This window comes from Neovison vison, chromosome 6, assembly GCF_020171115.1.
Source record: "Neovison vison isolate M4711 chromosome 6, ASM_NN_V1, whole genome shotgun sequence".
In the NCBI taxonomy this organism is placed as follows: Eukaryota; Metazoa; Chordata; class Mammalia; order Carnivora; family Mustelidae; genus Neogale; species Neogale vison.
This window is the reverse complement of record NC_058096.1, coordinates 213,143,408-213,166,180: the sequence shown is the minus strand read 5'-3', so window position 1 is coordinate 213,166,180 and position 22,773 is coordinate 213,143,408. Positions and strand designations below refer to the sequence as shown.

At 52.4% G+C, this 22,773-nt stretch overlaps 1 protein-coding gene across 2 annotated transcripts in view; it reads right to left on the bottom strand.

Annotated features, from left to right (window-relative positions):
• The window catches only part of UNC13A (unc-13 homolog A), a 58,384-nt gene that overhangs the window by 24,609 nt on the left and 11,002 nt on the right, over positions 1-22,773 (bottom strand). For both annotated transcript variants that reach the window (XM_044253952.1, XM_044253953.1), the window contains exons 4-20: positions 21,745-21,862; positions 20,337-20,460; positions 19,635-19,708; positions 18,711-18,765; positions 16,757-16,792; positions 13,430-13,637; positions 9,600-10,139; positions 9,234-9,342; positions 7,561-7,607; positions 4,335-4,413; positions 4,166-4,171; positions 3,643-3,714; positions 3,170-3,389; positions 2,401-2,628; positions 1,339-1,480; positions 1,046-1,215; positions 362-477 (exon numbers count right to left, since the gene is read on the bottom strand). In XM_044253952.1, the coding sequence (XP_044109887.1) occupies positions 362-477; positions 1,046-1,215; positions 1,339-1,480; positions 2,401-2,628; positions 3,170-3,389; positions 3,643-3,714; positions 4,166-4,171; positions 4,335-4,413; positions 7,561-7,607; positions 9,234-9,342; positions 9,600-10,139; positions 13,430-13,637; positions 16,757-16,792; positions 18,711-18,765; positions 19,635-19,708; positions 20,337-20,460; positions 21,745-21,862 (2,344 nt within the window). The remainder of the gene's footprint in view (positions 1-361; positions 478-1,045; positions 1,216-1,338; positions 1,481-2,400; positions 2,629-3,169; positions 3,390-3,642; positions 3,715-4,165; positions 4,172-4,334; positions 4,414-7,560; positions 7,608-9,233; positions 9,343-9,599; positions 10,140-13,429; positions 13,638-16,756; positions 16,793-18,710; positions 18,766-19,634; positions 19,709-20,336; positions 20,461-21,744; positions 21,863-22,773) is intronic.

Sequence of the window (22,773 nt, the reverse complement as noted above, 5' to 3'; positions counted from 1 at the left end):
ATCCTTTTATCTGCTCATTGTCTATTTGTCCATGCAATCCTTTACTCATTCAACGAACTGAATTATCTCCAGGAGAGCCCTGTTCAGGTCTGGAACAGATGGGAGACCTGGAGCTGTGTAGTGAGAGTCTGCCTGGAAGTCAGGGAGGGCTTCCAGAAGGAGGGGACCCTGAAGCTGGCTGGATAAGGAAGAGTTTTCCAGGCAGAATGAATGACATGGGGGACAGTCTTAGAGGCCCAGGGAGTGTGGATGATGTGGCCGGAAAGAGGAAGGTAGAACTAGGGCAGGCAGGCCTGGTAAGTGGAGGCAATTTGGGAGATCACAGTGAGCTCTGAAGGCAGGGAAGAGCAGCGGGCCTCACCTCATGCAGACAAGTGTACTGGACATGGTACGGGGCCACCTTTTCCTCGCCTTTGATCTCCACACTGATGTGTAGCCGGATGGCACCCGATACAGCAGATTTGTCAGTCCGTTTGTCTGGAAAACAGAAATGGATGGCTGCAGCAGAACTTTCCAACACAGCCTGGGGTATTTTAATGTATGCATGACTTTAGCCCTCCTGGATTCCCTGAGATTAAGACCTGCGTATCTTCTCAGATTGGTTCTTTAAGCTTGTGCCATTCCTATTAGCCTAGAACTTGCTAGGTCGTATCTCCTCCTTCAACTAGAACTCCAGACCTTGCTTCCAGTTAAATTCCCGAGTCTGCATCTTCCTCTTTAACCAGGAGCCCTAGGCCCTGCTTCTCCCCCAGACTGGGCTCCCAGGCCCTGCTTCCCCCATCAGATCAAGAGCTCCAGAATCCATTCATCTTAGACAGGATTCCTGGGTCTGTGCCTTTCTCCTCAAACTAGGATCTCCAGGTCTTGCTTCCTGCCCCATCAGATTGGGCCTTACAGCCCCCGCCTCCCCCATCAGATACGACTTTACAGCCCCTGCCTTCCCCATCAGATTGGGCTCCTAGACTAATTCCTCCTGACATCCGTTCCCCAATTTGGCTCCCTGGGGTGCCCTCCCTGTCCCTTGCAGAACACCACCCATGCTCACCCAGGTTGTACCACACGTCCATCTCGCCGCTGAGTGTCCGCACCTCGATGATCGTCTGTCCCAGGAAGTCATCAGATTCCCTCTTAAATCGCTGCTTCACACGGGATTTGATGTCATCATCCTCATCCCAGACACGCACTTTGATTCGGTCTGAGGAGTTGTGACATTCACTGCAGGGCGGGGGGAGGCGGAGGCTGGAGTCAGGTGGCAGGCACAGCCTGGTCTTGGAGCCCCTTCAGCTGCCCCAGCAGAGAGCTCGCCCCGGGGGCCCAGGGGTTCAGCCAGGCACTTACAAGTGGAAATTTTCCTCCCATACAGGATTCAGGTTCCCATAGATGGTTTTTGTCCGTTTCTTGGTCTTCCCAACCTGGACAGTGACATAGGGGTCACTGGATCCCGTCTTGTCCTTTGCCTGCAAGCCCTGGGCACAGACCACTGTAAGACAAAGACAAATACAAATAGGGGCTCAAGGAGTGAGGTGGCTGAGAAGAGTTACTGCCACACGGTCCAGGTTTCTTGCTGGAGACACCTGTGACATGGTCTGAGGGCTTTGTGCTGACCACAGGAACCCCTGGGGACACCCACAAGATATGAAGGGCTTGCTAGAGAGCCCAGGGAGCCCTCAGCTGATTCAGAATGGGAACGTGCTCCAGGGCCACCCCTGGATAGGGACATTCCATACATTGTTGTGAAATCTCCAGCAGGACTGAGCTTACAGTTGCTCAGGGAGTCACCTGCAGGGCTCCTTCCCTACCTGCTCCCAGACTCATGTCTCCACCTGCACTGGGGCTTCCTGGGGCCACCTCCTGGACACCCACTGCCCTGAAATCCTCATCTTGGGGTCTGCTTTCAGGGAAACTTGAATGAGTTTGGACACTAAGTCCCCACCCCTGTGTAGGACCACTCTGCTGTGTGAGCTGGGTGAGCATGGGTGGTGTTCAACACTGTCCCCCAGTGGTTCCAGGGGGTGGGGGTGGGGCACACAGGTCTGAGCCCCAGTTGTCTACAGCATTGCAGGATCATTGGCACCCTGTGTAGGGCTCCATCCCTCCCAGTCTCACTTCCCAACTCCTGCTTCTCTACTCTCAACTGGGTTGCATCACCCCACAAATAAACAATGTGCCCTCAACTCTTCTTGGAGTCTGATTCTGGGGGCGGGGGGCACCAACCAAGACAGAGTGTCATGCGCTCACATTTGGAGGCATACATTCCCCCCCGGGGAGCACCAATACACACATGGACATGTTAAAAACACGGACACACTCAAGTACACACGGCAAAAGGAAGAGTCATAGAAGGAAACACAGGGGGCTGAGAAGGGGCCCTGTGGCCACCCCCAACCCCTGCGGCCTCACCAGTGATGCTGATCTTGGCTGACCACTTGGATGTGCCGTCCAGCACGCTCTGCTTGACCGCCTTCATCTGCTGCGTATGCGCGGTCTTGGTCACGGCGAAGATCTCCTGGATGAGCTCGAAGATCTCGGGTTTGTTGCGCTCCCGGATCTTCATGCGGTCCTTGAGCACCATGATGATGTTCTGCGTCCGGTCCTCTGCCCCGTGCTTGGAGCTCTTCTCCGCGGCCCCTGTGGACGCAGACAGCAGTCACTGTCCAGAGCGCGCTCCCTCACCGCAGGGAGAAACCCAACTCCCATTCCAGAGCTTCCTTGAAGCCGTGGGGGCTCAGGTGACTCACCCCCCCAAAGCTAGAGCTGCTAAGAACTTTCTACCTGCTCTCTGAATCCTCCTACCCATTTACCCATCAGTCCCCACCAGTCTAAGTGAATCTCCTTCCCCTCTGAATCCCCATCTTCTGCCAAGACCTCGCCGGTTCTCTGACTCCTCCCCCCAGGCTGAGCCCCCTCCTTCCCGAGCTAACCCTAGTCCTAACCCATTTTTCTCCAGGGGAACCGCTGACTCTCAGTAAGCCCATCCCTTGCACAGTTCAGCTAGTCCCTGCGTCCCGCGCCACCCCTTCCTGACCCTCTCACATCTCCTTTCCCCTCCTCTCGCCCCAACCCTCCCGCCAAGGAGTCCCGCCTTGGTTCTTGCCCCGCCCAGCCCCCCCCAACCTCCGCGGAGCCCCGCCCCGACCCCGGAGCCCCGCCCCTCCAGCCCCGCGCTCACGCTGCAGGCAGTCTGCATTGAGCAGGTCCTGGCACTTCTCGTGGCACTTGACACCGCACTCGGTGCAGCGCATGCCCTGCCTTGCGATGCCCCACAGCAGCCCCTCGCACTCGTAGCAGTAGGTGGGCGTGGTGGCCGTCCACACCTCGAAGTTGTGCGGCGTCGTGCAGGAGATGGGATAGATTAAGGCTTGCAGGGTCTTCTTGTAAACGTGGTTTTTCTGAGGGGAAGGAGGGGGGAGGCATGGGGCGCTGTCCTGTCCCGCCCTCACCCCTTTGCTGAGTATAATACACCGTGGGACCACGGTTCCTGGGCACAGATCATGTCGGCAGGATGTTGCACAACCCAGTTCTGGAAACCAGATTATGGGGAGCTAGGAATGCCTGTCTCTGCCACACTCTCCCTTCCACCTCCTCCAGGAAGCCCCAGCCCAGCCCACCCTTCAACCAGTGAAAGGGGAGGGCCCCACATACCAACTCCTCGTTGTTCAAAGTGCTGGAGGCCAAGGCCGAGGTGATGCCTGCTTTTCTGGACTGGACCAGGGACTAGGGCAGGGAAATCACCCAGGGAGTCACAGGGGTGGATTCACGCCCATGGGGTTGTCACCACAAGCAGAATCCACAGCCACCAGCCATGGATTGAAACCACAGCCACGAATAGGAAACAGGTCACAGCAGCAGAAGCAGAGCCAGCAAAGAATTGGAAAGTGACAGAGACTCTGGGTTAGAAGGGACCCTGGAAGGTGTACAGCCTCACACCCCTGACTCACCCCCCTCCCCACCAGACTCAGGAGCTGCACTTGGCATGATCTCCAGCCATTCCAGGAACCAAGGTCGGGAGTCACCTGCTCTCTTTCCCATCCATAAACTGCAGGACATGACAGGGTCATCCCTCCCAGAACCCATGGGTTGGGACCAGTTGAAAGATGCTAGTTGTGTCGGGGGGTGATTCCTGGAGAAGAGACAGAGACTAGAGGCCGAGGTCACCATCACTCACCATGGCCTGAAGTATCCATGCAGCAGGTAGGGTAGAAATCAGATTACATTAGTCCCAGAGAACACCTTGCCAGCTCCCAGTCCCAGGTCTGCCATGGGCAGTTGTGCAGATTGAGCACTGCTTATGGCAGACCTGCTCTGTGGGGGGAGGAGAGGGCATCGGCGCTCACCAGGTCGCTCACGAGTGGAATGGGCTTCCTCTTGCGGATGTCTGGCATGCTGTCAATGATGATGAGGCCACCTCCAGGGCTGCAAGACATACACAAGGATGTCAAGGGCCCAGGCTTTCCTCCTTCCTCCAACAGGCATCACTTGAGGCCCGGACATCCCTTGATCTCCCTGGGTATTAAAGGTTGAATTGTGTTTACCAAAAAGATACATTTAAGTCCTAGCCCCTCGAACCTCAGAATGTGCCCTTATTTAGAAACAGTGTCATTGGGGTGCCTGGGTGGCTCAGTGGGTTAAGCCTCTGCCTTCGGCTCAGGTCATGATCTCAGGGTCCTGGGATCGAGCCCCCTTTGGGCTCTCTGCTCAGCAGGGAGCCTGCTTCCTCCTCTCTCTCTCTGCCTGCCTTTCTGCCTACTTGTGATTTCTCTCTGACAAGTAGATAAATAAAATCTTTTTAAAAAGAACAAAAGAAAGAAATATGGTCATCACAGATATAATTAGTTAAGATGAGGTCACACTAGATTAGGTGGACCCCTTTATAAAAGACAGACAGCAACGTGACAAGAGGCAGAGTTTAGACTGACACATCTACAAACCAAGGAATCCTGAGGATTGCCAGCAAGTACCAGCAGCTAGCAAGGCAAGGACAGGATCTGCCCTACAGGTATCAGAGGGAGTAGGGGCCAGCCAGCAACTTGATTTTGGACTTCTGACCTCCGGAACTGTAGAAGAATCTATTTTTGTTGTTTTAAGCTACTCGTTTGTGGTAGTTTGTTATAGTGGCCCTGGGGAATGAAGATACTAGATGTCAGCTTCCTCATCTGGGAAATGGGGAGATGATGCTGTTGCCTACATTTAAAGAAAATTTGAATTAAGCAAAACTAAATAATATACTAAAGATATTCATGAAACCTTTCCTTTTGTTCAGAATTGGAAATAGATATGTGTATTTAAAATCTATTCTGGGGGGCGCCTGGGTGGCTCAGTGGGTTAAGCCGCTGCTTTCGGCTCAGGTCATGATCTCAGGGTCCTGGGATCGAGTCCCGCATCAGGCTCTCTGCTCAGGGAGCCTGCTTCCTCCTCTCTCTCTCTGCCTGCCTCTCTGCTTGCTTGTAATCTCTCTCTGTCAAATAAATAAATAAAATCTTAAAAAAAAAAATCTATTCTGGGGACGCCTAGATAGCTCAGTCGGCTAAGCATCTGCCTTTGACTCAGTCATGATCCCCAGACTCTGGGTTCTAGCTTGCTCAGCCAGGAGCCTGCTTCTCCCTCTGCCTGTCCCCTCCACTAGTGCACTCTCTCGCTCTCAAATAAATAAAATTAAAAAAAAAATCTATTCTGGAATGGGGCACCTGGGTGGCTCAGTCAGTTAGGTGTCTGTCTTCAGCTCAGGTCATGATCCTAGAGTCCCAGAATCGAGCCCCATGTTGGGGTAACTGCTTGGCAGGGAGTCTGCTTGTCCCTCTCTCCCTGCTCGTTCTCTCTCTCTCTCTCAGATAAGTAAATAAAGTCTTGGGGCACCTGGGTGGCTCAGTCATTAAGTATCTGCCTTCGGGTCGAGTGATGATCTCAGGATCCTGGAATCGAGTCCCACATCGGGCTCTCTGCTCAGTGGGGAGACTGCTTCCCTTCCTCTCTCTCTGCCTGCCTCTCTGCCTATTTGTAATCTCTGTCAGTCAAATAAGTAAATAAAATCTTAAAAAAAAAAAAAGCTGATGGGAAGAGAGGAACTGGAAATCTAGGCTATGGCCTCTTGGCAATGTTGGAGTGGCTGGTGGATCTGAACGAGCTCTGTGCCCTGTACGAATTCACTTTACTGAGAGCTGCTCTCATCTCAAAGAAGGTTCAGGTGTGGTTCCTTCCCAGAAGCTTCTCATTGTACAATGAGAGAGATGGGTGGCAGCCAATGACTCCAGACAAGCCCTGGGATGCTATTCGTATGCTCCAGCAGGCCGAAGTGTGCTGATTCCTGAACTAAACCTGTGCCTGGCTACTTCCCCATCCTGGCCCTGCCCGCCTCACAGATTTCTCTTAAGGGCACTTCCTGCATAAAGCACGAGTATATCCCCGTGTCAGTCCCTGCGTCCTGGGCTCCCCACCCAGGACACCTGCTCATCTGGGAGCGGCAGCTTCTGTCTTCATGCCTTTGTGTGCAAGGAACGTGTAAGGGAAGGCAGTCACCTTCCTGCTGCTATTTTTAAAACACTAGTGGAATTTTAAAAATATCTTTTACATCTTCTAACTTCACCACTCAGATGCTGAAGGAAAAGAAAGCCCCGAAAATTAGAAACTTAAGAAATTAGATACAGCAACTTGCTCCATGTAAGACCAAATAATTATCATTAGAGAGCCAGCAGCCACAGCAATAATCTGAGATATTTAAAAACAGAATCAAGGTGCGCCTGGGTGGCTCAGTCCGTTAAGCATCTGCCTTCAGCTCAGGTCATGATCCCAGGATCCTGGGACTGAGCCCCATATTGGGCTCCCTGCTTGGCAGGGAGCTTGTTTTACTCCTTCTCACTCGTTATGTCACTCTCAAATAAATAAAATCTTTAAAAATAAATAAATAAATAAATAAATAAATAAATGTAATGAAATGAAAACAATCAAAGCAAAAAAAAAAAAAATTCGTTCCAGGATTACAGAGGTGTACTGCAGGAAATAGACTTTTCCTTTACCCTGCATTTATTTCTAGTGGGAGAGGGAGGGTGCGGGGGGAGGGGAGTGGTCGTGAATAAAGCAAGCAGCTGGGACAAGGCATGTACCTCTTTGGACTCAATTTCCCCACCTGTAAAATACGGCTAGCAGGCCTCCTGCGTTTGTTGTAAGAATTCCATGTGTTACTACCTTTGGTTTCTGTCTGGGGTTACATGATTTCACCCGATCTGTCACTTGCTCTGTTCCCCATCTAAATGGAATCCCCTGGGGGCACCTGGGTGGCTCAGTCAGTTAAGTGTCTGCCTTCGGCTCAAGTCCTGATCCCAGGGTCCTGAGATTGAGTCCCACATAGGCCTCCCTGCTCAGGGAGGAGCCCACTTCTCCCTCTGCCTGCCGTTCCCACTGTTTGTGCTCTCTCTCTCTCTCTGTCTGACAAATAAACAAATAAAATCTTAAATATATAAATAAATGGAACCCCTTGCTTCCCTCACAGGGCTGAGGCTATGATGTAAAGCAGCCTCAAGCTCTAGGTTCAAAACTTCCTCCTACCCCTACAATTCCGTTACTCACCCGCCTTTGAACCATAGGGATTTAGACATCTCTCCCTCTCCTCGGGCCTGTGGAACAGACAGAGATACGGTCACTGTGAGACAGAGATCCGGTCACTGTCTCTCCAGGGCAGGGTAGGCTCCCCACCTCTTTTGTGCTCATGCTCTATAGTCCTGGGATTCTCACAGGCTGGTTAAACCCTCGTAAGGTTCTGTCCTTCACCCAGCTTCACCTGCTCATCTGATCTTGTACCCCAGGGCCTTTGCCTGAGATGTGCTAGCTCGTATGCCCTCCCACCTACTGCACCCGACCAGCCTCCATTTGTCATTTGGATCTCAGGGCAGACCCTGGGTTGACACCCCCATCTCTGATGCAACTAAAGGGTGGTATGGTGGGCAAAGATTGGAGAGGGTCCAGCCCTCTCTTCGGAAGTATTATTGATGTATTTTGCATATCACTTCTCCTTAAGTATCTCCTCCTCCAGGGAGTCTTCCTGATGGTCTTGAATTAGTTTTACGCTCCTATGAAACCCAGAGAGTCTGCCCATATTTATTTATTTACTTTTTGTCCTATGGCTGGTTCCATTATAAGAGTAGCTGTTGGTTGTTGTTTTTTTTTTTCATCTAATTTGCTGATTTAGTGAAAGTTATTCAATAGACATCACACTGCAAATTCTTTTCTACCCTTTACCTTTAGATCCATGTGAGTGGAGTACTTCTGTTTTAAACAGAATTCTGTTTTAAAACATAAGAAATTTGATTTGAAGTTTCTGCGGCTCTGATGTGTGACGGTCTAGGACTTTGGGAATTTGTTTAGGATATCCTATTGCCAGCCTCACCCCAGTTTGGAAGGGCCACTTGCATAAGGACACTGCTGTGTCCCCAGCCTAGGGTGGCCTGAGCAATTGAAGAGGTAAATGAATGGCCTCAATCCTGCTGCCCATCTGAACAGCCATCCTGACCCTAATGCCAACCTATCTTTCATTTAATTTCTTCTCTGACCAGACCTCAGAACTTTCCCCAGCCCTGACACTGGTACCCAATGCTATCCCAGGAATCGATTCCTGCCCCTGACACCAATTTTAACCCTGACCTCTGATCTCTGACTGCTGCCCTAACTCTGACCTCTAGCCCTATCCCCATCCCTAACCTCTACCTCTACCCATGAACTTGACCCCCTCCATGGCTATATCCATGATCTAGCTCCAGGTTCCGGCTCACTTCTCCTTCTTACCCCCCTCAAAATTCCGGGCTGCCATGAGGAAGACTGGGCTGGGCCTTGGTGGGGCCAGCTGGTTGGGGAAGAGGACAGGCAGGCACGGGTGAGAACAGAGAACGACCCTTCCGGAGACAGATGAAGCCAAGGTGTAGCTAGGGCCAGAGAGGGGTCCTATAGGGCAGGGACTGGGCGGGGAACGGCGCGGGGGGAGGACAGAGAAGAGTGTGGGTGGGGCCAGGTTGGTGTGGGCGGAGCATGAAAAGACCGGGACAGACGAAGGTGCGGAGAAGGTGGAGGGGGCGCTGGAGTGGGCGTGGCCAAGCTGGAGTGGGCGTGTCGTGGCTCGTGTGGGCGGGGTCTGGGAACTGGCCGCGGGTGGGAGGGGAACGGGAGTGGCGGGGAGGTACGCAGTCTGGTCCCTGCACCGGTGTGGGCGGGACATGGGCCTGACCCGGCAGGTGGCGGCTTTCACTCACCTCCTGCAGCTGCAGCCGCACTTTGTTGAAGGCTCGAAGCCAGTTGGCCTTGGCCCGGGACATGGAGTCCTGACCCTCCTGGCCTTCCTCATCCTCTTGTCGCCTGAAACTGAGGCAAGGGATGTCATGAGGCTCCAGGGCCGGCCCTCCCTTGACCCCCAGCCCTTGGAGTGACGTCAGGCCCTTGGTGGACTCTCTGGCCCCTCAGACACAACGGCCCATCTGTACCCCCTCTGACGGCATCAGTGTCCCTTCTGCTTCCCCAGCCACGACCCTGTGACAAACTCCCCTCCATTCCCCAGGTCCATGCTGACCCCATCACGGCACCACTGACCCCGTGACAGCCCCTTGGTCCCTTCCCCTTACCTCTCCTCAGACTTGGGGGGTTCGGGCTCAGGTGCCCGCTCAGCTGTGGGCACCTCCTCCGGGGCGGCTGGCTCAGGGGCTGCCTTGGCCACGTCGTGGGCCTCAGCAGGTACAGCTGGAGCCTTCTCCTCCTTCTCCGACGCGGCCGGTGGGAGGCTGACACGCTTAAAGTCTTTGGGCTCAGCCACTGCCACCTCTTCCCGCTGGGTATAGCTGCCAATGTCATCAGGCACTTCCTCCTCCTCCTCCAGCTCCTCCTCCTCCTCAGGCAGCTCCTCCTCCTCCTCCAGGAAGTCCTCCAGGTCCTCATCCAGCTCCTCATCTAGTTCTTCGTCCAGCTCCTCCTCATCCTGGTCCCAGCGTGGGGAGTCCTTGTGGTAGCTGACCGAGCTGTGGCAGGAGTGGTAGGAGTCCCGGTCCCGCTCGTCCTCCATCTCGGAGCCCTGTAGACTCTGCTCGTCCGGGTCGAAGTCCTCGCTCAGCTGCGAGCTGCCCTGGCTCAGTTCCCCCGAAGAGGCATAGCGGCTACTGCCGGTGGGGCTGTGGGCACCAGCTGGGGCTCAGCGGCGGAAGCACAGAGCCACTGCCGGACCCAGCCCCGGTCACACAGGTTCCAACACCCAGTCACTCACTCAGTATCGGTTAAGCCCCTACCGGGAATCACGTTCTGCCCTACGGACCCGGGAAACACAGTCATGAACGGAAGAAACAAAAATCTCGGCTTTCCGGGCCATTTCCGGTCTGGAGATAGAGGCAGGAAACTCGATGGATGCCATTAGTGATCACTGATGACCTGCTGTGCGTCACTCCTGTCCATACACCGTGGAGGCTGCAAATGCTCCTTTCATGTGCTGGGGACCCCAATTAGTACCCTTATCTGCAGCAGCCTTTGGAGACTTAGTGCTCCTGAAACTTGAACATGGCCACGCCTGGCTCTTGATGACCCCGGGTCCCACGCCTCTCTGCCTCCACTCCTTGCTTCAACCTCCATTCACAGCCAACCCTGCCGGGGGTCTCCCCAGCTCCGCCTTGAAAGCTCGTGCAAAATGCATCCATTTCCTTGCATCCTGGGCTCCACCCTCGTCCAGGCTCCGCTGCCTCTACCAGGTACAGCCCCACCATCCTATCCCCAAGACTACTTGCTTCCCATGGAAGCCACAGAGGGACTCCTTCAAGTCATAAATGCGATCGCATACCTCCCTGTTCCAAACTCTACTATAGCTTTTTAGAGCCCTTGGAATAAAGTCTGTGCCGTGTGACACACCCAGACTATACCCAGTGTGGCCCAAACCCTCCAGCCTCCCCAACCCATCTCCCTACAAGCTCCCTTCTCTCCCCCTGCTCCAGCCACATTAGCCTTCTCACTGTTCCTCCTAAATCCTATACTCTTGCCCACCTCTGGGCAAAATCCTCTGGTGCCCAATGAAATGTCCCTTCTTTGAGTGAGTTTCCCCCACCCTCTGGCCAAGTCAGGTCTTTATATGCTCCTAAGATGCCCCCCTGGATCGTGCTGGGCATGACTAGGAAGAAATCTCTATCTCTGCCTGGGGGTGTGCAGCATGACACATGGGCCACCCCTCATCCCCCTTATAATCATTCACTCAGTCACTCAACAAACATCATTCCTTGCCTTAAATACTTCCTCCACTTTCAGTGACTGCAACCCCTTTCCCCAGACAGCCCCAGGGATGCTGTAGCAACCAAAATGGGGGTTTCTCCCTCTAGTCAACATTTGCTGGTTTACAACTTTAGTGGATTGCTTTTTGGTGCCCATCCCTGTAGATGGCAGGAGACAGGTGGGGATTAGCAGGTATTACTTGGGTGGAAAGGGCTCCAAAGTCCCACCGCTGATGAATACCCCTGAAGTCCAGCCCAGCACATTCTGGGGCCCCTGGTAAGGGGGCAGCCTGGGATGGGGATCCCAGCATGGCTCTGGAAGTGTCCATCTGCCAACTCAGGCACCACAAACATTGTCCCAGGCTTGGCTTTGGGGCCATCCTCCCTTCCTGGCTCTGACATACTGAGTTCCAACACAACTCTTACCCCCATTCAGACGCTTCCCCTGGCTCCCATGCCCCCGAGTTAGCCACCCAAGGGCCTTCCTGCATGATCTGGCACCTTGCACCTCCCCAGTCCGTGGCTGAGCCATTTCCTCTGCCTCGGACTCATTTATCCTTCAAGGGCCATCTCCCAGGCACATTCCTCCAGGAATCCCTCCCTACCCTTCCCCACTCCTAGAGTATCCAGTATCCAGAATCCCTCCTTACAGTCAAGCCCCGACCTGTGGAATGGAATGTCTGTGTCTGGCTCTATATCCCTAGCCTTTCGGATCACCCAGCACTAGGCAGCATAGCCACAGGATGCCCGGGGAGTGTGGCTTGAGTCACTCTCAGGGGAATGCAGGCCGTTTCTGCTTCTGCATTCTCTCCTCCTTCTGAAAGTTCTCCCCTCACCCCTGCATGGCTTAACCACAGCACGAGGGGAGGAGACCCCTCTTTCTCCAACACCTCCCCCCCATTCTGTTCCAGGAATGCTCATAGTAGACAGACTCCTCCAACCAAACACTTCCTGGCATGTTCTGTGGGTCTGATGCTATGGTCACTCTCCAGCTCATTTTCTCCAAGAGAGGACTTTTCCTTCTTCTAAAAGAGCTAATAGTTTATTAATATTTGATATCTTATATGCTCAGCTGTTTCCAACACATTGAAACTTTGTTCCCATAATCGCACGAAGCCACCTTGAGTATGCAAATGAAGGCAAGTGATGCTTTCATGAAGGAGATGTATTCTTCCAGGAACAAATACTTAGGGAAAAGACCCATAACCAAAAATCACACCAGGCCACTGCTTGGTATCCAGTAGGTTCCCCATAAACACTAGTCCTTATGATTTACCAGCTGTGTGACCTCAAACAAGTGACTTAACCTCTCTGTGCTTTGATTCCCTGTCTACCAAATGGGCCAATAATATTCTCACCCAGAGAATAAAATGAGATGATGAAGGGAAGGTGCCAGTCCAGCGCCGGGTGCATGGTTAGCTCCAAATGCTATTATTTGTGCCTTGTATCTAACAGTCCCCGTGTAGTACTTATAGATACCACTCTAAGTGCTTTACAAATATTCAGTCTGCTCAATATCATGTTTGCCATCGTTCTGTTTGGAAACCAGGGCTGGGGCCATCGGGACAGCGAGGAAGGACGGCAGGCACGAGGGTCAGCCTCTGAGGCTTGAGGACCAGCACCCTGTACAGGGCAGTGGCATGGCTCATGAGGACCAGGGGACCCACCTAGGGGACAGATATGGGACAGCCTACTTTCAAGGTACAGCTTCTGTGTTACCGTGCCCGTGGCCACCAGTCAGAAACACAGAGTGGGACCATTAGGGAGGACCGGGCACCACCATGGCTGGACCATGAACCACCTGCTTACTGGGCTCCTTTCAATGTCACTATGCCTCACCACCCCCATGAATGCCCGTCTCTTCCCCTACGCACAGTTCCCCTGCCCAGTTAGTACACAGAAACCAGGGCCCTTAAAGGGAGCGCCTAGGCACCCCCATATTTGGGGAGCACCTCTCAGGATCCTCCTGACTTATCCCTCTTCCTTCAGCCAAAGCAGATCCCCTTTTACCAAGCTTGGGAGATTTTTCTTATAAGATCAAGAATAAAGAAAGGACTCTATTACCTAAAAAAAAGTACGGATGCTGCTTTCCTAGACCCACTGACCTCCCCCTCCAGCTCGCCCAGGTCCCCTACTCCTCTCTCCACTCTGGGACTCACAGCCACGTACATGCACATGCACACACACAGATCCCTTCCTCCAGGGTTACACACCTGAGGGCCCGTGGCTCGGAGAACTCCTCATAACTGTGCATCGAGTCACTGTAGGATTCCCGGGAACCCAGGGGTGGTGGACGGACGGAATACTGGTGGACTGAGGCATTGGGCTGGGATGTAGTGTAATAAGGTGGTGGGATGCTGTTGCTTGTCTCGCTGCGATAGTCGCTGTCACGATCGTCCACTGCACTGTCAGGGTCATCATCTAGAAGAGAGAGGAGGGGAGGGAAGACAGTGAGGAGGGGAGGGAGAGAAAGCACACCATGGAGGCCAATGCAGTCTCTCAGACTTCTCAGACTAGGGAGTCTTCACTGGCTGCTAACCCAAAAAGAGGAATCTTTGCCAAAATGAATGAAGGATCTTGGGCCATGTTAATAGAAGTAGAGGCTTTAGGAGAAGGGAGGTGAAAACCTTGCTTTGCCAGTCAGACTGGGTTCAGAGTCGGGGGTCCAAAGTAGGTCCTACAATATGAGGAAGACAAGGACAAATTGGAGGGTTTCCTTCAGCTCAAATGTGAAAATAGACTTTGCTAAAGTCCAGGCTTTCTGAAAACAAGATGAGTTTTTCCATCAGGCAGTGAGTCACACAAACACTCCCGGGGATGTTTAGAGGGCAATCAGGAGGACAAGGTGGAGGACAAATTTCCTTTAACACTCAGAGATTTCATGATGTCCAAGGATGTGGATCCGAGATCTGAACTCACGTGTGTGGGAACAAAGAAGCGACTCTGACAGATACTGTAAGCCCTCAAAAAGGATTAGATTCTTAGGTAGGCAAGATCACCAACTCAGGGGGCGCCTGGGTGGCTCAGTGGGTTAAAGCCTCCGCCTTCAGCTCAGGTCATGATCTCGGGGTCCTGGGATCAAGCCCCGCATCAGGCTCTCTGCTCAGCGGGGAGCCTGCTTCTCCCTCTCCCTCTGCTGCCTCTTTGCTTACTTGTGATCTCTCTCTGTCAAATAAATAAATAAATAAAAATCTTAAAAAAAAAAAAAAAGATCACCACACTCAGAATCTATCGCTAAAATGCAACAGAGTGGAATTGCTGAAATTCAGGTGTTTTATAAGAATTGAAGGACATTTTCATTTGGTTTATTTTCCTTGATAAAAAGGGGACAGTGTGGAGGGATGTTAGATTGTGGTGGGATTGGAGAGACTCAATTTCTTTAGAAAGCAACACGAGGGCCACCTGGGTGGCTCAGTCACTTAAGTGTCTCTCCCTTGATTTTGGATCAGGTCATGAACTTGGGATCATGAGATGGAGCCCAGTCTGGCTCCGCGCTCAGTGGGGAGTCTGTGTAAAATTCTTTCCCTCTTCCCCTCCTCGTCCCCACCTGCATGCAGGCACACCTGCACATGCTCTCTCTCTCCTTCTCTCAATAAAATAAAATAAAATAAGATAAAATAAAATAAAATAGAAAGCAATACTCGAAAACAAATAGGCTGCAAAAAATAAAATAAAGATAAAAGTAAATCAAACCCCTGACTGGGTGGCTTATGGCTCTTGTCTGTGGCATTAATTTACTGGTCACATTAGTTGCCAAAGGGGTGGCCTGCCCCTTTTTATCCTTGTAAGGTTTTTTTGCTTATTTCTCAGATGTTTGTATGTTTTTCTTGCCTTATTATTTTAACCTTCTAATTTTTTTCCTGCTAATCGTGTCCATTTCCATATATTTGACAAATAGGTCCATTTTTTAAAATGTGGTAAACTGTGGAAAAAATTAATTTCACCCTTCACATAGAAAGCTAGTTGGATTCATTCCCAAACCTATTTTGCCTTTTGAGAAACCTTAACTTCATTTTCAGCTAGCAAAGCTGGCCTCCCCGAGGTAATTCTGACTTCCTGATTTCTCAGCTGACTTGGGCCACTGTGACCTACAGGCTCTTTATCCTGTCCCCATCATCTGTGGCCATCATCCGATTGATGTGTTGTGCGCCACTGGTGCGGCCATTTTAGGCAGAAGCAGATGTGAATTTCCACAACTCAGATCTGCAGGCATCAGAGTGTCATTGTGAGGCCATGAAAGTTGGGGGGTCTGAAACCCAGAGAGTCCCCCAAGGGAACTCCGGACAATTTGTCAGTGTCACCAAATTGCTCCTTTGACCAACTCGTTTTCTACCCAATTACCTGGGTATATAGTCTTAAGCCAAATGGGCATTCTTTCTACCAAACTGTCCTTGACTGAGCCAAGGTGTTTCCAATCAAATTGTATGGGGCTGTGGGCGTGTTCGCCAAGTTATTAATTTTTTTCTGACGAACTGTCTTGTTTTGGGGCAAATTGCTTCCTACTGGATTCTTTCTGCTTTCACCCAGACTCTGCTTTTTACCAAATAGTTCTTGTCCAAATTGCCTGATTCCCAATAAGCATTTCCAGCCACTCTGGTTTTAACAAAATGACCCAACTGTCATAATTTTCAGCTTTTGCCAAATTGGTTTCAGCCAAAAATGTGCTTGTTTTTGACTGCATTGTTTGTTTGTGGCAAAGTGTTTGTTAACCAAGAATTCTTGTTTGCCAAATGCCTATTTGGGCCAAATTGGCTTTTGACAAGTTGTTTTGGATCAAAGTATCTGTAAGCAGTTTCCCTGGTCCTGAAGGGAGGGCATAGTGGAAGTTGTCCATTAGGATCTGAGCACCCAGTGGGTGGGGCAGAGGGAAGGAGGTAGATTCATGCTCAGGCTAGAAGACTAGATTTCCCTGGAAAGGGGCAGGACATGGGGAAAATGAATTTATTGCTCAGGGAGTAAATGAACATCGAGTTGCGGGGTGCGGGGGGCGGTGAGGGTTATTTATTTCCTTCAACCGGGGGTTAGATTGGAGGAAGATGGTGGGGAACTCTGGAAGCTGAGGTCTCTGGAGTGATAAGTGTCCGGGGGCCCCTGCCCAGCTGCTTCTTCTGAGACCCTCTCACTCCATACCTACCGCTGCCAAGTGACATTGGGGCCCATTTCCAGGTGGAGGAGGAAGATGGGGAGACAAAAAGAGGAAGGAGTCACAGGAGAGGAGATGACATTATACATGGGGAACAGGGGGAAGGGGTCACAGTGCCCAGCTGGAGACAAGCAGGTCTCTGGTCTAAGGGCCCACTCCTCCCAGCTGAGTCCGTCCACCCCAATAATGATGCCCACTCCCCACCAAACAGAGCAGGACCCTCAAGACAGACGTTCATGTCAAGGGACAGGAGGGCACAGGAAGGGCCTTGCGAGTCCTCAGGCCCCAGTGTGTCCGTCATAGGCTCCCTGCGTCCTTGGTGGTGGGGCGGGGGCCTCAGGGTGGCCAAGGCACCCACCTCCCCATGGCCTCCCAGAACATCAAGCTGAGTACTTACTCTGCTGCTCACCCCAGCCAAAATAATTCCAGTTGCCTACAAAGAGAAGGGGCAGAGATAATAAAAGGGAGCAGGCAGAGGGGGGGCATGGGGAGGGGGACTCCCCCATCCTCCTCATTTTCCCCATCTCCTCCTCCTACCCCAGGACCCTGATCCCCTCCTGCCCTGAGTATCTTCTCAGAATATCACTTTAACCACTGACATTTGTGACACCTTCGATCATCACCTTGAGAGGAAGGTGGGATATCCCCATTTTTCACAGAGGCCATAAGTTCAGCCAGGAAGTAATAAAGAGGGCATTTTGGCTCAGGGTTTTCTGACTCTGAACTCTGGACTAAGCACTCCCCACTCTTTCCCTCCCCCTTCTGGAATACAAGGAAAGAAACACTGAACTGGAAACCTAAACTTTGAAACACCACTGATGGGTGGGTTTTAATCATTCTGCTCATTTTACAGGTGAAGAAACAGGGCTCAGAGAGGTAGAGTGAGCAGCTTGAAGTCACACAGCCTCTGAGGACCAGGGAGAGAACCACATCTTCCCTCATCCCCTCATCCCCAGCACATGACATCTTGGAAAAGTGCCTTAGACCGGAATCTTGTCTCCTCTGACACTTGGCTGCCTCCTCCAAGAAATGGCAGTGATGAAACATTTTCAAGAGAACTTGGAGGTAAGTGCTGGCCGTAGGTCTCCATGCCCAAATTGAACCCAATCCTCAGGTCAGTCCACCTGCCCAGGTGTTTGTTCTTCGTCATCTGCTCCTGCCTCCACTTGTCTGACACTGTCCCCCGCCCAGTCCTTCAGTGACCCCATTCACCAGTGTGGGGGTTAGTAATTTCTTAGGGCAGCGATGACCCCTCCCCAAGTAGGGAAGTCAGAGGACTTTCTCAATAGCACCCCCAAATTAGTGTGGAAATGGGGCTCCCAACTGCAGTCCCCCAGCCCTTCCACCCACCGGGCTCCATCCTTACCATCCTGGGCATATGGGGTTCGACAATGGATATAGGGGAGACTGTGAGAAGGGATGAAAGGGGGAGGGGGAAGCAGATGGAAAAGGAGAAAGAGGTCGAAAGGCGGGGTCAAAATGTCAGGCGGGGCTCTGCCCTGAGACTATATGATTTGTCACTTCCTCCCCACTCCAGGGGACTCAGAGGGCGCTTTTAGGGGACAGACATCTCCTTGGCCCATGCAGAACTGGCCTGGGTGTTTCTGAGTATCCACAGGGCCAAGGAAGATAAACACTCCCAAGAAATTCAGCCTTAGTGGAGAGACGGTAGTCAGAGGAACGTGACCGACATTGTCCATAGATGCAGAGCAGTGGAAAGAAAAGCAAAGCTGGAGTCCCTCAGACCTTGAGTTCAAATCCTAGCTCTGTCTCCTGCTGGGTGTGTGACCTTGGGCAAGTCACTTCTCCTCTTGGGCCTCTGTTTCTCTATCTAAGAAAATGGACAGAGGAAACAGCCTTCATCCATTGTATGTGTGCCTGTTGTATCTGTGTTAGCAAGATTGTTTATACCACCAGACTGTGGGCTGTTTGGGTGGATGCGGTCTGTGGGGCCCCAGGAAAGTTTGTCAAATGAGCTATAGGTCCTCATTCAGGATCTGATGAATGGAATTAAAGGGTCTGCAAAGTGTTTTCCAAATCTCTAGTAGGACTCTCTTGTGCCTTTCCAACAGCCCTCAGAGTGAGGGCAATGTCAAATGCCCTCTTTCAAAGAGAGGGACTCTGCAGATCAGAAAGGGACACCGGCATGCCTATGACCCCACAGCAAGGCAAGACTCACATCCAAGCCCCAGATCTTTTCTTTCCACTGCACCACGAGCAAATACTGTGTGCTCTTAGGATCTGTTCCTCTGGCGGTGGGGGGGGGGCATGGCCTGTTACACAGGACAGCCATGGGTAGCGGAAGGAAGAGGTTTCATTTGATGCCCAGGGAGGAATTGAGAGGTACTTACAACACTGGTTGCTGGGGACAGGGAGAGGCTTGTCTTGTTCATCTTGGAATGAATACTGAGAAGGAGGGAAGGAGAGAAGTTCCTCTCAGGAGGGGCCAGAAGCCAGATGACCAAGGTGGTCCTCTGCTCTGTTCCATCCTGACTACCCCTGCCTCCCAAATCACTCTGCAGGAGAAGGATACAGATGTCCACAAAAAAAGACAGGCTCACACGCTCGCGCGCGCGCACACACACACACTGACACAGAAACAGTGAGAAACAGGAACAGAAAAAGAAAGAAACACAGATGAGGGAAAGAAAAAAAATAGAAGTGGAAGAAAGAGAGAGCAGTGGGGGAAACTGAGTCAAGGAGCAGAAGAAAGATCAGGAGGGATGAGGTTGGACAAAAACTATTATAATGTGAGGGTTGCCTTTTGGCACGCCACCTCTCACTAAAGAGAGCTCTGGTCTCGCCTGCTTTTTCTTCTCAGCCTTTGCCTTCAAAGGCTGCCTTCTGACCCCCGCTGGGTCTTTGCACTGTGATGATACAAAGCCAAGAAGAAGGGGGTTGCCATGGAAGAACAGGGGCACAGAGACCAAACTGGTGGGGGAGAGCTTTGAAAAGTCCAAAAGTATGAACCAAGCGGTTGAGGGGTGTGGGGCAGAGAACGGAGGTGAGGGCTGCTGCGGGGCCCCGTGTCTCCTTGGGGGTATCTGGCAAGGGCAGGACTCCAGCGGATTGAAAGCGTTTCATCATTGGTGGACTGTGTGTTCTTTGATGTCCTCCGTGCTTTGAGAAGGCACCAAATGAGGCTCTGATTTTGTCCAGTTAGAGACACAGAGGCAGACAAATGGAGAGCAAAACAGAGACAGAAAGCAGAGGACGTGGGGAGACAGAGGGAGGGACAGGCACAAGAAGAACAGAGTCCCCCCTCCAGTGCTCACCTCATCCTGGTCCCGCATGGCATTAAGCTGCTCCAGCTTTTTGGCCCAGTAGCGCGCCTCCTCCTCGGGGATGTCTGGAAGCAGAGCCCTGGCTGTGAGTCTGGAACCCCTCCCTGCCCCTCCGCCTCCAGCCAGGGCAGCCTGTTGGTCTATGGGCTGGTCTCAAGGGTGTGGAGGAAGAGGAAGGGAAGACAAGGTAGTGTCCCATTTCCCCGCCCCAGAGCTGCCTTGGGAATGAACGGAAGACGAGAGAGGAGATGCCTCCTAGCATTCCAAGGGTGGGGAAGCCATGGGTTCTTGGAAAAAGGCTGTGGAGAGAACTGAGCTGCTTCCGAGAGAAGAAGAGAGGCCTCTCTGTGTCTCTGCTGTTTTTCTCTACATGTCTCTTTGTCTCTGTTTGTCTCTCTTCCTATCTCCAGCTCACCCTGCAGTCTAAGACCTCACCAAGGACCCGCCCCGGTCAGTTCAGACCCAAGCCCTATGGATCAAGAAGCATTAGCTGGCCCTTGGTGACCTGGGGGGGGCTGTGGGGTGCTCTGCACGTGGCAGGTGCCTGCCCTTCAGACTCGCTGCAATTGGGACACTCTGTCTTCCAGGGACAGGAAACTTCATCCTCAGAAGGAAAGGCAGTCTGAACCCACCCAGCCCTGGCCATCCCCCTGGGTCTGGTGAGGGTCCTTTGTCTCCCCACCCCACACTCACCTAAAGGCAGCTCGAAGCGGGTGTCAAGGAGGATGCGGTGGAACGTGGGGTCCTTGGTGCCGCATATCTCACTGTCCGCCATGATGACCTGAGAGTCCAGTGTCAGCCACTCTCCGGGGCCCTCCTGGGGGTTGGGGCAGGGTGACATTGTCCAAAGTGAGGCAGGGTGGAGCAGGGATCCGCTACATGCTGACCAGCAGTCCCCCGACTCTCACAGAAGATGCCCTTCCCCTCATCTCACCCTCACCCCAAGAGCAAGGGTCATGCCCACACGTTACAGACAAGGAAATTGATGCAGAGAGAAGGTTCCGGTCCAAGGCAACATGGTGGGTCCCAGAGGCAGGGACCCAGAGAGAAGGCCCTGTGGAGCCAGGCAGGGGTGGTCACAAGTTTGCACAGCTATGCCTCATCTGTCATGGGCATATGTGGCCCTAGTTTCCAATAAAAGTCCTGACGCCCATCCAGGGGAGAACTCCCCACTGAAAGTGAACAAACCAGTGCTGCGGTCACAGGAGACAGAGCATGACACACTCACCTCCAGCCTGGAGAGGTCAGGGCAGAGCCAGGGGTGGGGTGGGGTGGGGCTGGGGTATTCAGAGGGAAGTTAGGGAAGTTTCCTGGAGGAGAGGCCATGGGGGCTGAGCTTAAAGGGTGATGGAAGGGATACTTGAAGCCCAGGGAACAGCACATGCGAAGGTTCAGAGACCATCTTTGGGGCCTACAAGGGGTGGAAGTTGGAGGGGGGCAGGGGAGATGAGGCTGGCAATGTAAGCGAGTGCCATCGAGAAGGCATCCCAAAGGAGATGAGCAGGGATGGCAAGGAAAGGTCCTAGGGTGGTTAAGACCCCGGTGGGCTCAGCATGAAGGGTCTGAGTGGAAGGGGTGAGATGTAAGGCCAGAAGGCGAGGGAGGAGGCCAAGGTTATTGTCTAGTACCTTCAGGACTGGTGTAGCCTTCTCCCAGCACAACGTGCTAATTACCCACAATAACCCTTCTCTTTTCTTCCATAGAAATACATTTTCAGCAGGGCCCAGGGCTGTGCAGCTTAGGACTACATTTCCCAGGCAGCTAAGTGTCCACGTGATGAAGTTCTAGCCAATAGGATGTGAGTGAAGTGCTGTGAGCTGCTTCCAGGTTAGGCCCTTAACCGAGAGGGTGAGCCCCCTCCCTTGCCACCTTTTCTTCCCTTGATGGCAATGCAGATGTAATGGGGATCCTCCAGCAGCCATCCTGGGCTGCACAGGAAGAAAGGCAGAGCAACAAGATGGAAGGAGTTCAGACCCTGGTGACTTTGGAACCACCGTCACAAACGTTGCTGGGGGAGAGAGATACACGTTCATCTTGTGAAGGCCACTGGCCTCTGGGCCCCTCCAAGGCACTCCTCCCCAGCCCTCGGCCCTCCACTCACTTCGTTGGACTGGCGGATGGTCCGCAGGGGAATCCACACGGTGCCCACCATGGTGTCCCAGATGAGACCCTTGTTCCACACCTCCACTGTCAGCCCCAAATCCAGGCGGTTAATCTCGCTGTGGAGAGAGGGGAGGGGCATGACGGGGTAATAGTGAGGGAGTAGAGTCTTAGAAAGTTCACTTCACCTGCCTTAGGACACACAGCCAACTGGAATTCAAACCCAGGCCTGGGTGAGTCCTACCAGAAAGGTAACACAGTGGTTCTTGTTTTACAGAAGGGAAACTGAGGCCAAAGGGTTATGGTACATGCTCAGGGTATCACAGCAGAACCAGGATTACAAGTTGGGAAGGAAGGAGTGGGGAAATACATCACACATTTCTTGTATCACCAACTCCCTTGGCCCTTCCTTGAGCCCTCAGACCCCGAGAGTACTTGCTAAGTGAGGAAGAGGCTCAGACACCCTCTGTGGCTCCCTATTACCCCACGATGAGGGTATTCAGGATGTCTCGATCCTTCCCAGGTTCATCTCTATTCAATCATAGGGGGACACCCATGAGAACATGAATGATACCATCTCTAGGCACTTTCCTTGCAGGACTCACCCTGAAATACACAGATTTGGGGGAAATCCTTGGTGAATGTCCAGTTCACTGAATTTACCAATTTACCAAAGATTTATCTTAATGAATGTTCTCCTGGCATAGAGCTGTGACCTGGTCATTCAGTAACGGGCTTTCAGGGAGTTGGGGACTACACTGTCTCTTCCCTTCACCTCTTCCCTAGAATTGTAGGGCCAGGTCCTTCCCTCTTTCCCCAAACTCCTCCGTTTCAAGATCCTGACTCTCAGTTCTCTCATGGCCTCCACCACTGCTCGTCCCCAGCCAAGCACTGCTCAGGAATTTGAGGGCTGTGTGGGTCCAAATCTCAGCTCTGCCAAGTGTAGGCTGTGTGACACTGAGCAAGTGGTTTGGCCTTTCTGGTCCTCTGTTTCCTCTTCTGTAAAATGAGGATCAGATTAGCACTCTCC